We start from the raw sequence: 16,924 nt of genomic DNA, 5'->3' as shown, positions 1-16,924 counted from the left end.
GGAACCTGATTGTTGTTGCGATATTTCACTGTCTAGTCGCACGGTTCCTATTGTGGCTAGGCATCCTCGTTTTTCTAAACAAATACATCCCTGGTCCTAACAATGCGTCGATTTTGCTTCTTGGGATAGTTTCCAACTTTGTGGCCTTCTTCATCGCAATATAAGCATAAACCTTCCTCCATACGCCGCTTTTTTTCTTCTAAAGTAAGGGATTTGATACGTACCACATCAATTTGCATGTCTTCTACCTCTGAATGTGAATTCATGCTGCTTGGCGACATAGTTGGGGCGTGACGAATCATATGTTGTCTTGAACGTTGGTCTTGGCGACGTTGAAATAGGCGGTTATCGTACTTCATAGCTTAGCTAATAGCTTTGTTGAGCGTTCGCAGATAAGGAAGAATTAGTAGTAAATCCTTCACATCATCCCTTAAACTCCAATAGAATTGACTCATCAATGCTTCTTCGTCCTAATTGATGTCACATGCTAGTTACCTGAAATCCGATGTATAGACTGATGTAGAGCGCATCCCTTGTCGTAGTGACCGGATCTTTGTTGTAGCCCATCGAACCTTGTTGTGTTCACCAAATGCTTCCGCAAACGCCTCCAAGAAGGTTTCAAAGTTGTTTAGTATGGATGATCGTTTCTCAAACAAAGGGGCAAACCATGATAGAGCTTGCCTTGTAAGTAAGGTTCCAACAAGCCCAACACGTGACTCCTTCGTTGGATAGTGTTCGGGCTATAAAACTGTTATCAACCTGATTTGATTGACAAATCCTCGAAACTTGGAACGCGTACCATCAAACTTGTCCGGAAGGCTAACTCGGGACTCCTTATGTTGTAGAACTAACGGTGCTTGTCAAACTTAAGGCAAAGTTGTTTCTTCAAGTGTAGAAGTTTGAGGCTCGTGCAACCTAGATTGTGCCATCCCAGATGCTCCATCATTATGAAGCCTTGCCACGACTCCTTCAATTTCTGCAGTTCTTTGCAATAACGTATCGAGGGCATTCAAGATAGCATCCAACTTGGACTCCGAACTTTCTGTCATACTAATGTCTTGGCCTCCAGCCATTCTAAGAGAAGGACAGAAATGACTCTACAAGAAGACAATATTGGTTTAGAAGAGGGTACTCTGCAACCTCTAAAACGCCTTAAGAGCTTCAAGAAAAGAGGTAATGCACTCTCTCCAAGAAGAATAAGACTCTAATATTGCAAAAAAAGAAGTATCAGTTTAAAGGAGGGTAATTCGCAACCTCTAAAATGCTAGTACACCTTCAAGTAGAGGGATAATCCACACTCTAACGAGGAAGAAACTAGCTCTGATATCTGAGGTGAGTTTGGTCTCGACAAACTATCACGGACACAAAAATACAGGCTCGAGATCTAACAAGAAGTTCAAGAAGAACTGGCAAGAACTAGATTAATCAGATGAATACAAGAACAACACTAGAGAGGTGAGCTAGAGCTCCAAGAGATGTGTTGTCGAGACTGAAGAACTCTTCAGCCTCGATTCTAATATATACTCCTATTTAGGAAGCTTTTTAAGCAACTTCCACCAATTAGGAAGCTTCTCAAGTAACTTCCACCAATTAGGAAGCTTCTCAAGAAACTTCCACCAACTAAGAAGCTTCTTAAGCAACTTCCACCAACTAGGAAGCTTCTCAAGCAACTTCCATCAACTATGAAGCTTTTAAAAGGTTCCAGAGACTTATTTCTAGAAGGTTCTAGAAACTTGTCTCTAAAAGGTTCTAAGTACTATGTCCCTAACAAATATTCATTGTCTTATATGGCTTAAGAAGAGATGTGTGAAATATAGACTGGATTCTCATAGACTCCGGTACATATAATTGATAAGCAATATAATTGTCTTCTTCACTAATAAGAAAAGGAGCAAGCTTAGAATAGTCCAACTTGTCGTAAGGACGAGTAGTCTTGATATTATAACAAAGTAATTATATCTTGTCACCTACATTGAATTATAATTATTTCTTGCCATAAGCATCTGTATTACTTTTATGTCATTTATGAACTCCCTTCAACTACACCTTCATTGTTGCAAGTAAGTCTAACAAATAATTTACTAAATCTTTTACCACAAGATTATTAATTTTTAAAAATTTAAAAATATCAAGTTGTAGATAATAACTATAGTTGGTAAAGAAAGATGTTTGTTGAGTAGAAGAATGTATTGAATTATTGTATGTAAATTGTGTCAATGGTAGAAAAATTGTCCAATCATCTTGATGATTGTTGATAGTATACCTTAAATATTGCTCTAAAACTTGATTCATTTGTTTTGTTTATCCATCAGTTTATAGATGAAAAGTCAAAGAGAGTTTTATATCCACTTTTAAAATCTTGATATAAATTGAATCTTCTTATTTGATATAATATCTTTAGATAATCCATGATAGCAATAGATATTGTTAAGAAAAAGCTTAGCCATTTTTTTACTTGTTATAGATTTTATATATAGTACAAAATGTGCCATCTTAATAAAACAATCTACTACCATGAATATAAAATCATACGAACTTGAGATTGAAAGATTTATGATAAAATCCATAGAAATGAAAGACCGCAATTGTTTTGGAATAGATAAAGATTGAAGAAGTCCATAAGGTCGATGGCAAGGAATTTTAGATCTTGAATAAATATCACATGATTGTATAAAGTCTTTGACTGCCTTAAATATTTGAAGCCACTAAAAATCTTTCAATATTAGCTTCAAAGTCTTGTTGTATCTAAAATGTTTGATTGCTAAAAAGTCATGATGAGTTTGAAGAATTCATAATTGTGCCCCACCTTTTAAAGTATATAATTGTTCTTTGAAATAGAATAGGTTGTTTTTGAATTCAAACTTAGCAGTATCATGAGAGTTAGAAGAATTATTCTTGATACCATGAATAAGAGGATCAAAAGATATACTTGATTGAATTTGCTTGACAAACGTTGAATCAACAGTCAATGTTGATTTTATTACTCAAAGGTGAAAATATTTTGGCTTCAAGAGATTTGAACTTTGTTGATTAAAAGATGTATTTTCTTCTTTTGGTACAAGATAAGAACGTCTAGAAAGAGTGTCCAACAAACCTTGTTGTTTTTCGTGTCAATAAGTGATCTTGAAATCAAATCTTGATAAAGACATGCTCTAATAAGCTTGGCAATGATTTAAAATATTAATTGATATAAAATACTTAAGGTTCTCGTGATTTGTATACATAGTGATTAGATTCAAGGCGTCTTTTAAATAATGATGTCATTTTTAAAATGCATCCATCATTGCAAAGAGCTCTTTATTGTGGATTTCATAATTAAGCTTGATTACAAAATACTTTTTAGAATAGAAAGCTACTAGATGGATTTTGTCATCTGCTTCCATTTGTGATAATACAATATCTAAGGCAAAATGTGATGCATCTATTTCCATAAAAAATACCTTGAAGAAGTCGACATGATATAAGATTGGTGCAAAAGTAAACTCTATTTTTAAAACATCAAATGATACATCAATTTCTTTACTCCATTCAAGTTTATCTTTACAAATCAAATATATAAGTGGAGTTGTAACTTGAAATTTTTTTTTGATGAAGATCCAATAGTAATTGGCAAAGCTCAAAAAAAATTCCATGTCTCTTACTGTTCTTAAAATCTTCGAATTCATAATAGTTTGGATCTTCTTTGGATCCATTATTAGTCCTTTATTCGAAATGATGTATCCTATGAGGTCAACTTGAATAATGTAGAATACATATTTTTTTAACTTCCCATATAATCCTATATCTCTAAGTTTTTGTAACACTCGACAAATATGAACTTCACGATCTTTTGTATTCTTAGAATAAATTAAGATGTTTTCCAAATAATAGATAAAAAAATCATTAAAAAACTCATGAAAGACATCATTCATTAGATGTTGAAAAGCAACTAGTGCATTTGTGAGTCCAAAAGGCTTGATGTTATATTCAAAATGCCCATACTTGGTTCAAATTACAATTTTTTATTCATCTCTTTTTTAAATATGTACCTGGTTATATACTCTTTACAGATCTATTTTTGTATAGATCTTTGCTTGATTATGTTAAATATTACTATGCTATTGTGATCTTTAATTGCTATATCTAAAGGAACAATCCCTTGCATAACAACTTCAAAAGATAGCAAATGATCATTTATAACTTTTACATGTACATGTTTAGTTTTTTTGTCTAATGAAATCTCTACTTTTTTGATAAAATCTTTGTCTATAAAACATGTTGAGGCTCTTGAATCTAACAAAGCTAAGACTTTGTGATTTTTTGGTCCTAAATAAACTTCTATTATAAAACAAGGTGAGGAATATGAAGAAAAAATAAGACCTTCATTAAGAATTACATGAAATTCTAGTGCACAATTCCTATTGTAGCTAGAGAAACTTGTTTTTTTGTAGACTACCTTCTTTTACTACCATGCTTCTCATTTTGTGGTTGCATTGTTTCTTTAGACAATGTTGAGCATTTTGTTTAGCTTCTCTACAATATAAGCACTCATATGGATCTAATTTAATTAAAGGAGTGTCATGAATATACATATTTATTTTAATAATTACCTATATGATTAGATAGAAATAGGTAATAGTAGATTAATTTCATAATATCTTTTTAAAAAGCTTCTTAGAAGCTTCATAAAAACGGTTTTGATTTTATCTATGTTTTTAGTTGATTAGTATGTTAGGAACTTGATCAATATATTAATAATATGTCACATGTATTGATAGCTTATGGAACAAGCTAACTATAAAGGTGCATATATAGAAAACTTACCTTACAAGTTAAGATACATGTCTTGCAAAGTCAACACATATTAGAGGTCCTATAGAACATCGCTATATAACTCCTAATTAGATAGTATATATGGATGCAAGAGTGAAGTCTTCTTCATTCTTGTCAATGCCTTTCTAGTCCTTAGTCTTATTTCAAGACTTTCTAATCTTCTTATCTTTGGCAATAGACATTCTAGTATATCATCTTTGAGTAATTATTTAATCTTTTTGAATGAAATAAGAATAAAATAACCTTTTAGTTCTTTGAGGTTCATGTCTTTGATAAGAGATAAGTTTTTTTTTAATTTATTTGATAATAATTTTAGCTTTGAATATTCAAATAAATCTAATTTAATAAAAATATAAGATTATTTAATTTATTTGGAAAAAATTTAAACCTTAAGCATCAAAATGTATTAATTTTGGTCAAATATTTAAGATTTTTTTAATATATTTGGTAATAATATTAATTTTGAGTATCTAAATAGATCAATTATATATAAAGATTTAAATTTGATAAATTTAATTTGTAATAAGATTAAGCTTAAGGACCTAGATAAATTAAGTTTAAACAAAGATATAAAGGTGCTTAAATCATTTGGCAATGGTATCAGATTTAAGCATATGGAGAAGTGAAGCTTAGTCCAAGATGTAATATTGCCCAATTTATTAAGCATCATTTTAAAGCTTAAGTACCTACAAAAATTAAGTTTATTGAAAGATGTAAGTTTACTCAATTCATTTTAAAACATAACCAAACTTTTACATTCTTTTAAATTAAGTTCCAATTTGTAATGATCTTAAAATTGAAATTTAAAAGATTTTTCATAAAATATATATTTTTTAATTTCAAGATATTTAAATTCTTGCATTTTATTCAAATATCTTTTTTATTTAACATTTGAGATATTTTATCAATTTAAATAGATATTTTTAGTGATTTTTTTAACCTATTATATTTTTAAAATAACATAAGAAAAGTATTTAATATTTCATTGACTTCTCTTAATGACATTGCAACAATGTCAAAACTCAAAAAATGCAAAGAATAAAGATAAGTACTTTCAAATCTTATTGGTATAGTATCATTTTGTCCATTATAAATTAATCCTTCTAATTAAGAACAAAGATAGTATAAAAATTATAAATATTATAATTTAAAAAATTATATTATATTTCATATCTATGTAATTTTTATTTTTTTATAAACCTTATATTAAAATATACATAAATTATTTTCATTACTAAATTTCATTGATTAAAATTTCTTTTGTTTCATAATTTATTATATTTTTATTTTTATTATTATATAAGATATACAAATAATTATTAAGAAAAATACCTTCTTTGAAAATCCATTACTTTATTATATGCTTATATTTCAATTTTGAATGCATTTATAATTCATATGAATGTCAACAATCTTTCTATCCATGTCTTGTAGTTGATTATGCATTCTTGTTATTCTATTATTTTCTATTTTTATCAATTATTTATAGTTGAATACATCTAATATATATATATATATATATATATATATTTTATTTCTTTGTATTTGTAGAAAATTATTAAATCTATCTATCCAATTTTTAAAATCAATCTATCTATTATTATATACTTCCAACCTTTGGTAGAAAAATTCTTAAACTCAATTATTCTTTCATTATCATAACTATTGCTTAAAATAGATTATTTGTAACCAAAAAAAAATATAGAGGTTTTTTTATAAAGCATGAGGAATCTAGAAATATTTGCTAGACAAACTACAAGTAAAGAATTGAGTCACATAACTTAAATACTTTACTTCAAATTTTATAAGAAACTTAGAAAAATGATACAAAGCTACAAAGTGCTTCAAGCCTTGATTTTTGAGAAGATCAAGACTTGTAAGAGAAAATAAAAATCTAGAATAAAAAAGAAATATAGACTATTTTTAGTATGATCTTGAGGTCATAGATATTTTATTTCAATTTATTTGCCATAGCTGCAATCAAAGAGCTCGTGTTTGTCCTTAGAAGGCCATATAGGAGACACCCTTGTAGGAAACTTGCACATACATGAGTAGTATATTAGTAGGACATATATATATATATATATATATATATATATATATATATTTGTATAGTGATTTAAATAGACATGTCTATATACCTAGAACTTATGTTCAAATTTTCATGTATTGATACTATTATTACTTCATAAGACAATTATACAATTCTTCTTCATTTTTAATGTTTCTACATGGTATCAAAGCTGAATAAAGATCAAAAATTATAAAAAAAATAAATTTTTTACTTATGCATGAATAATTGGTCATAATTAAAAATCATATAAAAATGCCTACATCAACAATCTAATGTGAAGGTTATAGTTGGTATTAAGTCTTTAATCTTTCATTTCATAAAAGACAATGCCCACCCTATACAAATCAAGATATTATCCATAGATACAATTAGCATAAAAGCATTTTAAACCATATATCTAAAATTATAAAAAATATTAAAATTTGTTATACAAATCAAGATACTATCCATAGATACAATTGGCATAAAAGCATTTTAAACCATATATCTAAAATTATAAAAAATCTTAAATTTTTTTATACAAATCAAGATACTATCCATAGATACAATTGGCATAAAAGCATTTTAAACCATATATCTAAAATTATAAAAAATCTTAAAATTTGTTATACAAATCAAGATACTATCCATAGATACAATTGGCATAAAAGCATTTTAAACCATATATCTAAAATTATAAAAAATCTTAAAATTTGTTATACAAATCAAGATACTATCCATAGATATAATTGGCATAAAAGCATTTTAAACCATATATCTAAAATTATAAAACATCTTAAAATTTATTGAATATGGCACTTGTAAAGAACAAAAAATAAAGATTTAACAATTTCCTATTTGTAATGCTATTTTTTTTAACATGCCTTGTCGAAACACAACATTATATAAAGAAAAACAAATATCAAAGAACAAGTTATTTTCTTCAACTGTCAAGTCATTAAAGTTTATCCTTAAAATATTCAAAATCTTATAGTGACTAATTTTTCATCTCTATCAAAATTTCTTTTCCTTCTCAATCTTTGTAAAGCTTTCTTCCAACATCTCAACCTTTGTTTTTCTCTTAAAAATGTACTCACAACTTTTTAACTTTAAGGTAGGCCATTGCAAGCTTTTATATTATTTTCAACCTCAAAAAAAATTCATTAGTCAATTTATATTAGTCTTTGTAAGAGTGAGTAATGTATAACTTTAAACTTGAATCTTGATCAAGCTCTTCAATATTTATTTTTTGAATCATCATAGATCATGACTTTATTGATTTCTTATCTTTAGTTGTCACAATCAATGTACTTTTATTAAACATACAAAAACTCATAGATACAACACCTTCAATTTGACTTTGGTTCTTCACTTCATCAAAGACCAATACAAATTTGTTTTTGGTAGAAAATGCATTTGATGTTTTTTGAGTTTTTTTTTTAATAACTTTAATTTTTCAAATTTGAAATTTTCTTAATATATTGCAAGAGATTATATATTTTTCATGACTATTTTGAATTTTTCAACAAAGTATGCATTAACATATTTGTACTTTACATTATTAAATGTGGTCTTTGCTATTGCAATCTGAGAAATAGGCAGAAATAGTTGATTTTCTTTAAAAATACCAACTTGCAAATTAAAATAATATCATCAAATTAAATCATATCACAAAGCTCATATTTTAATCTAATTTTATATATACAAAAGTTTACATTTTTGGCATAATCTCTATTCCTAAGTACATGTATGTATATAAGAATAATATTTTTATTTATGCCTATTTTTTGAATGAATGCTAAGTTGCAATATTATAAGAATCTAAGAAATAAAGTTAGTAGTAATATCTTCAAGAAGGAATGACAACTTTTTAAAATTATTATAGCCATTTTTTTACCATAATAGTGTTAAAAATTTATGGAAGAATCTTCACCTACAAAAGTTTAAAATAATAAGAGTATTTTTAGAAATGGATTATTTGAGATTGTAAAAAATTGTAAAGATCTATTAAATAAAAGATTTGATGAAAAGATCTCTAAAGCATGCCAATGAGGAGTTCAAAAGACCAAATCCATCATTGCCTTTAAACTTGTGGATAGATACCTTGTGCATTTTCAAGTTTATGAAAGATCAAGAAATGCATTTAGGATATTTCATAATGTACTTAATTATAAAAGCTCATTTAACATTCTCTGTGTAATGTAAGTTTTTTGTAGTTAAAATATAGAAGAGATATGATAAGTTGGATCTTATTAATGGAAAAAATTACTTATTAATCCATTTTCTTATATAGAGGTAAATTTTGTAAGGAAGATGCAGTGATGTATTCATTCATATTTTACTAAAAATTGTCATATTCTTACAAATACCTATTTGAAGGTTTAGAAGTCAAATCCATAATAGAACTTATTTGAGATAATACCTTTATAGAAAATTTATACATAAAATAATAATAAAGTCCTTGCTTTAATAAATCTATAAATAAAAGATGGTGTTTTAATTTCATAAAGTTTTGATGCTTAAAATTACATTTGTGAAAAGTATAAGTCCACTATAATAACAACACATAATGTATTAGATTTATTCATCATAAAGAAGAATCAAAGGTGCACATAAAGCAATTTAGGTTTATAAATAAATTACAGTTAAATACAAACTTGTATTGTGTGGCATAGAATACAATGTTCAATTTGACGTAAATATATTGCTGATTGAAAACTAATAAGATATCAATACAAACCCTAAGATGATATTATGCATTTAGTTTTTGGCATTCATATTTAAATTCGTGATTTGAAAGAACCTGTTTCAAGTATTTTTGGGTTATTAACATATACTACTTTAGTTATTTGAATTCATTATTTAAATATTTCTCCACAAATGTAGATGGAGTTAACTGATCTAGACCGGTGGAGTACCAGCTAAAAAGACACATTAGGACCGCTCTAAGTGGCTCTCTGAAACAGAACCAAGATGCTTCAGGAGGGAACGGTCCCACAATGGGTCAAGCACAAAGTGCACGCTCTAGGCGAAACGTAGGAAGCTCCTTCAGGAGAATAGGTCTTGCCTTAGACATCAGCCTCGAAGTCCAAGGGGTAATTGCAAATGGCACGCTGATCATTGCAAATTCTAACCGCTCTCTAGAATCCAACATTGAAACAGTCAAAATTGGCTTACAGAACGCCAAATGCCATGTAGCAATGAAGACGACACTGAACCTGATAGATAAATTGTTTTTGCTGCGTCAGCTTGGTGAAATTACGAGACGCAAGGAATTTTTGTTCAAAATCCAAGGTCATGAAACAAATAGTTAAAAAAAACAGGGTTAAATAGCTATGGTGTCAAAATTTGGTTAAGTGGAGATAATGAGTTTTGATGCATCTCATCTTCTGCGCCGCTTGGACTTGGGACCACTAGAACTGCCTTTGGCCTTGGAATCGCCGGGAAATCCTTTCGACTTAGGAGCGGTAACAGAAATGGCTTTTGACGAAGTCTGCAGTACAGCTGACCGACGAAGGGCATCCAAAGGTTCTACTGCCTCTTGTCCAATCACAAGAAGCCTACTTTTAGAGGATGCACTGTTTACAGTACTAATAGGTGTCTTGCTACTTTTCTTGGTCGTCTTTGAGGTTACCTTAGAGGCCGTATACTCCTTCAATTGTTTCGCAAGCACTGGAGTGACTCCTGACTGCTCAATCCGACAGAAACATGTCAGAACAAGAAGCCACTTTCAAACACGCAATAAATATGACAAATTTACTTGCAAGAACATGAATGGGGGGAACGACACAAAATAGATGATACGAAAGCTCAAAAAAGAGGGAGGGGGCACAGGACGGACACATACCCCCGTAACGTATCGCCGGGAAAATGCCTTCGGTTCCAGAGGTTGATTTAAAAGCACCTGTAGCTCCTGTTAAATACGTCAAAAGAAAGTCAATTCCCAGTAACCTCCACTTACTACCAGATTATTATTGGAATTAATACGAAATTACAAAGAAGATCAAAAAAATAGTTTGTAAGTAGTGTTAACCTGCTGCAAAGCTTGAACTTTCATTAACTCTCGCTTCTCCACAGGCATCTTAACTGAGGCCTCGTCATCATCATCGCTATTTTCAACATCAAGTTCAAGAGCCTCGGCATTGCGTTTGACCCATGACTGTTTCGCTTTGAACTGCCAAGTGAATCAACACGTACTTTAGCTTTCATAAAGCGTGAAGACATGATCTTCAGGTCGCCAAACTGCACTAAACTTCTCTCTCTTTCTCAAAGTGAATTACAGTGCAAACTGGATGGAGCTTCAGTGCAGCCTGATAAACCGACCTAGCACTACAATGACTCTGCAATGCATATTGGGCATACTGAATTCAAACTCAAAGCCAACAATATACCTGCTGATGTTTGCGCAGCACTCTGTCAACCTGGAATGCTAAACTAACTCGCTTCAAAACTGCTGGAATATAGGTCACATCTATCGGAAAAGATGGCAATCCATTTGTCTGCACACAAATCATCCACAAAGAGCAATCAAACTCTGATAGCACCCAACAACGCATAAATTTGTGCTAGATGCGTCCGAGAAACTAGACCAGGACTCTAAAGGTAATCAATTTTTTTCGACGTAAGTATAAGATCAGAGATGAGGGCTACCTAACACCCATACTAGGTATTGTTACAAGGGTAGAAAAAAAGCAGAAAATACTAGCATTGTAAACTTAAGCATTTAGAACTGCAATAATTCGTACTGACATGTAACGGTTCGTAGAGAGTAGGGATCAAAACATACTGCACGCATACCTTGTCGAGGTTGCGACACAGGGTGTTGTACTTTGCACGATCTGATGGAGAAATAATAGCAATACTGCAACCATCAGTATCTGCACGTGCAGTTCTCCCACTTCTGTGAACATACATCTGCAGGTGTGGTAATAACGCGTAAATAACTAAAAATGTGACACGACCCACTTACTCGTCACTTCAGACTTAATTAAATAATGACAACAAAACAATGAATAGAAAAATACTACTTATATGTTTGCAATGTTATGTAGTGATTGCTATGATAGATAAACCCTGTGCAGGAAAAAATTGCCTCAGCAATCAACAGTAGCAGACATATATGGAACACTATAAGCACAAGTTTACCTCAGCAGAGTGAGGCAGTTGATAATGAATCACAGTTCGAATACCAGTCACATCAAGTCCTCGAGCTGCGACATCTGTTGCTACCATCACGCAATCATCAGCAGATTTGAATCTATCCATTGCCTGGTTGAGTGCACCAAATTTCTCATTAGTAATGGAAAAGCAGCAAAAATATCAGATGAACAAACAAAATAGGTGTGCTTCAATAAAATTGATAACTACTTGCAAATGCATTGATGTGAACTACGAAACAAGTACTGCTAACATGAAGTCAAACTGCAAGTTCTGTTTCGATCGATTTAAAAGTAGAATTTCAAACGAAGAAAATGAAAGAAGATTTGTTACCTTGAGTCGCTGCTTCTGTTGCATTTGAGCATGCAGCGGCCAGACAGAAACTTGTAAAAGTCGAAGAATCGCGGTTACATGCCGAAGAGCTGCAATGGATGTGCAGAACACCAAAGTTCGTCCACAACCATGTACCTTCAATATGTAATAAAGATACGCATCCTTCTCTTCATCGCGACACCTTCACAGAACTTAAAGACATCAATGACAGAGCTGCAGCAAGTATTTTATTTCATAACCGCCGGATGTTCAACAACGAGAAGCTAGGAGAAAAATTCCATACCAAATACACTATAGACTAGCTCAAAAGTTCCGTGTTCCTGTTAAAAACGTCAATTAAAACAAACTCAAAACATCACAACATCATGAAAGTGGCAACTTACTGTATCACTGATTCTTCAAGCTTTCTTGCAAGGACGTCTTTGGTAGTGAGATCAATTATCACTGCATTGTCTCTCATTGCCGCCCTTTGTATAAGAGATGCCACTGAATACTCGTTCTTCTTTGATGTACTCTTGTCATTAAAAAAGCCCCTCTTTAGCTTCTTCTTAAAACCAGGGGGAAGTGACAATGTGGCCGAAAATACTAACGTTTGCCGCTTCTTCACTGGTTCTATAACAATTGTTTCGGTAAAATCTTCCTTCATGGTTGTATCTTCTGCTGGTTTTGACTGATCTTCATCTCCTTGCTCACCATCCACATCTTGTTCTTCATCTCCATCTTCTTCATCTTCATCTCCATCTCCTTCTCCATCTCCATTCTCGCTGTTGGTTTCTTCAACATTATCATCATCAGAGTCTGGATACACCTCAACATTTTCGTCTTCTTCAGGATCATCTCCTTGCTCTTCCTCGTTTTCTTTGGGGGTTTCTCTTCTCCTTTTACGTCGTTGAAGCGGCTTTTCATCATCTGCAGCAGGTTCACGTCCAGTCTTCGGAAGCATATCCATGATCGACTGAAGTTCCTTGAAATGACCTCTTTCTACCATACGATCGGCCTCATCCAGGACAAAGAATGATAGTTGTGCCAGCTACATCCCACGAGGTAACAAACATGGTTAACACAGCAAGACAAGCGCCGAAGGGCTAAAAAACCCTTTCTCTTCCTCTCATACTCAACTAAGAGACTTGTTATGTGAAGCGAAAGAGCACTTAGGTTCAAAAATGAAAACATCATATAAAAAGACTACAACGAGTGTCAAGAGTAAATCAATTGAAAACCTATGACCAAACATCATTCTCTTTTATGACTACTCGCAGGCCATACACCAAAACGGTTTGTACAAGACAAATTCCGCACCAAACATTCATACAAAAATTCCCAAGCGTCTAATTTTTTTGCATTTACACAACATTCCAGCATTGGATATCTGTATTGCGACATACTACAAGTGAACTATATCCACCTGCTCATAGATCATAGCTAAACAGGTGGACAATTATTAATAATACTATGTTAGCAAGGGAAAAAATGACGATTGCCTCTAGATGTCTTTTTCCTGATGTCCTCCCAAACTAACTGATAGTCATACAAAATGAAAACTTACATCAAGAAGATGTGCTTCACCGGCACTCATAAGCTCCCACAAACGTCCAGGTGTCCCGACCACTATCTGTGGCTGGTATCTCAGAAGACGCTGTTGCTTTTGAAGGGCCATTCCCCCAACTATGGGCACAACATTGAAATTTGTGAATTGAGCCGCTGCTCTCAAATGATCGCACACCTGCCACAAGGCCGCAAATCAGAGTTAACGCCACTTAAGCAACTAGAAAAAGAGAAATGACCTAAAAATACTAATTGATAAACGGATTTTTCCTCTAGAATATCATTTTTGAGAGTAATGAGCTTTCAGATCGAAAAATACAATGAGGTTTCCAGCTGATACCGGCAGCAGTTCAAAAATCCAACCCAACAAACCTAGCACAACCACCGTCGGCTCCTATTCCGGAAACATTTGCTTTCAGAAACCTTGGAAACAGTAAGCACCCGAAAAAGTGTTCTAATCGTAAATAATGGCTTTTAATAAGTGCGCACCTGCAATGCAAGTTCTCTTGTAGGAGTAACGATGAGAGCACGCAAGGGACCTCCAGATTGTTTCTTGCTAGCCTTGTCAAAACCTGATTTCCTTTGAATCTTTTCATGATCATCCAGAAGCCGTTGTAGTATTGGAAGGCCAAATGCAAGAGTCTTTCCCGATCCTGTCTCAGCAGCACCAATGACATCCTGAACATCCATATCAAGGTATAAATCTAAGCTCATGCAAAAAACCGCATAAAATTAGGATGCAGAACGTGGAGAGAAAGCACAATCAATCTCAGACCCAACTGCTTTCCATGAGGGGAAACTGACAGGCGCATAGACAAATTCATGCAATATTAAAAATTGGGCAGCACACCTTTCCCTGGTAAGCAGCAGCAGCAATACATTTCTCCTGAATATGAGTTGGCTTCGAAAATTTTAACTTCATTAAAGCCCTCATTAGAAGAGGATTAAGCCTTAGTTGAGCCCATGCCGACATGTCGATTTCCTCTATGTCATCGGCTTCAATAGAAGGTGTATTTTCTAACCTCTCTATTTCCATATCTTCACGTTTACGCATATCCGCTTCAGAGATTTTATCCTCATTGACATGACCCTGTTTTCCGTCGACCCCTGATAAAAACCTTAGCTAGTGTCAATAAGATGTTAATGAAAGTCTAATGCATGCAGCGGCTAATCTCTCCAACTCCAACACCCTCAAGTGACAATGTTCAAGAGCCCACGTAATTAGTTTATGCTACTTTTTTGAAAAAGTACAATTGATAAAACCTTCAGATTAAAGGTTTCTGAATATGAACAAGGATCCATATACATGCCAGGAACACAAAAGAACATAAAAATAAAAATTGAAAATTGAAAAAACCAGGAAATGATTGGCACCGTTCTGTTCCTGCTGCTTTTGCAACCGAAGAAGTCTCCTCGCTTTGGAACCAAGCTTGACTTTCTTTCCTGAGCCATCCTCTTTGATGTTCTTGAGTGTGACTTTTGTTACGGCCGTACTGTCCTTGGCGTTCTTAGTTTCAATGTCAGTTACAACCTCTCTAACATCCTTGGGCGCGCTCCCGTCAGTGTCCCCCGCAATAGTATTGATTACAGGTCCCATTACAAACAACGACTTGCTGTCTACTTTAGACGAATTCTTCTTAGACGGTGGCACGTCTACTTTGGAATTATCTTCTTTTGTCTCAAAGTTCTCTACATTTGAGGAACCATCAACCTCTGCATTCTTACCTACTTTAAGTTTTTTCTCTTTTTTTTTCTTCTTCTTTTGCTTCCTTTTCTCATTCCCGGCACTAGATCGAGACAAAGATCCTGGAGTGCTCCCATCAGATGGAACAATTGCATCATCTCGTTCAGATGGCAAGGTAAGCCCCTCAACAAGCTCACTTGACTCGACAGCTTTCTTAGAATCTAATTCCTTCTTAGTTCTTTTCTTAATTTTCTTTTCGGACTTTGCATTGGCTTCTGGTATCGCACCGAGCAGACCACCCTCCTCAGTCGTACCGACAAATACATCCCCATCAATCTCTTCAAGTGACATAAACCCTGTATTCATACCACAAATGCATAAACCTTAGAAAAACCTGACCATTGACCAGAGATCAGCCGTAATTTATAATTGCGCGTCGAGAAAACTCGGCGCTTTAAAAACCAATAACCGCAACCAAATCCGAACTAAAAGCCGAACCACAACGTTGCCTGCAAGCGCCACGAGAACTTGACCATGGCATCAACTGTGAAGGAGCATAACAAGCTCGCCATTGATGCAGCACAAAATTAACCAAACAAAAAGCTAACTAAGCCCAATAATCTCCAACAAGCACTACCACAGCCCCAAGGCAACACGTGGAAAACCCTAAACACAAACCAAAACCATTGTACGCTAAACCCTGACCTAATACCACCACGGGGTGTCAATTCGGAACTCTTCAACGCATCTTCAAACAAGGCTAACAGGCAATCAAGAGCCAGTAACGGTGACACGAGCGCACCTCCCTCGTCGCTGCCAATAAGGATCGACAATGGATCATTCGGAGTGACATTTTTCCAGGCAAGAGAATTCCCCCACACTGCATCCCGGGATCCCTTTGCACCGGCGGGCCTCTTCCTCTTCTTCAGCTTGCTCTCGCCCTCTCCGGAGCCCTTCTTGCTCAACTTCCCCATCTCAATCCTCACTGGTCCTCCAAAAACCACCACCACCACCGTCAGGGGAACCTGCGCCTCTGCTCTTCAAACTCCTAATCCTACATCCTCCGCAGTGAAATTCTGCGCTACTCGGGACCTACCCCCTCAAAAAAACCAAATCAACGCACGCTCCTAACGACTTCTGATGAACTTCAGAGTCATGAAAATTGAATCAACAACATTCAGCGAATGAATCCTTGCGAGCTTCAATTCACACAACAGCTCCGGATGAAGCCCTTCAACCAACTCGCTTCTCGGCCTGGCGGCTTGAAGGCCAATTTGTTCGTTCGTAGATTTTAAGAGTAAACTCTTCTTCTAGTATACATCACCACTTTAGTTTTCTAA

General features: G+C 33.5%; 1 protein-coding gene across 1 annotated transcript; it reads right to left on the bottom strand.

Moving 5' to 3' along the window:
* Window positions 1–10,087: 10,087 nt before the first annotated feature.
* Window positions 10,088–16,812, bottom strand: LOC112294698 (DEAD-box ATP-dependent RNA helicase 13). Its single transcript, XM_024545450.3, has 13 exons — window positions 16,387–16,812; window positions 15,275–15,940; window positions 14,751–15,007; window positions 14,390–14,578; window positions 13,902–14,078; window positions 12,739–13,385; window positions 12,356–12,536; window positions 12,011–12,133; window positions 11,663–11,779; window positions 11,257–11,364; window positions 10,899–11,039; window positions 10,713–10,778; window positions 10,088–10,553 (listed from the first exon to the last, which is right to left on the bottom strand). The coding sequence occupies exons 1-13, from the start codon at window positions 16,556–16,558 to the stop codon at window positions 10,248–10,250; spliced, it is 3,150 nt and encodes a 1,049-aa protein (XP_024401218.1). The 5' UTR covers window positions 16,559–16,812; the 3' UTR covers window positions 10,088–10,247.
* Window positions 16,813–16,924: the final 112 nt, after the last annotated feature.

The sequence above is a fragment of the Physcomitrium patens genome, chromosome 17 (genome assembly GCF_059467195.1).
Source record: "Physcomitrium patens ecotype Gransden chromosome 17, ASM5946719v1, whole genome shotgun sequence".
In the NCBI taxonomy this organism is placed as follows: Eukaryota; Viridiplantae; Streptophyta; class Bryopsida; order Funariales; family Funariaceae; genus Physcomitrium; species Physcomitrium patens.
This window is presented reverse-complemented; position numbering and strand designations above follow the sequence as displayed.

What these genes read in the sequence shown, in the direction of transcription:
- LOC112294698 (XM_024545450.3), bottom strand. Translation starts at nt 16,558, where the DNA reads ATGGGGAAGTTGAGCAAGAAGGGCTCCGGAGAGGGCGAGAGCAAGCTG. An exon ending in CTGCTGCTTACCAGGGAAAG is followed by an intron (nt 14,579 to 14,750) that starts GTGTGCTGCCCA and finishes ATGGATGTTCAG; the next exon opens with GATGTCATTGGTGCTGCTGA. An exon ending in GTGAAGCACATCTTCTTGAT is followed by an intron (nt 13,386 to 13,901) that starts GTAAGTTTTCAT and finishes CGTGGGATGTAG; the next exon opens with CTGGCACAACTATCATTCTT.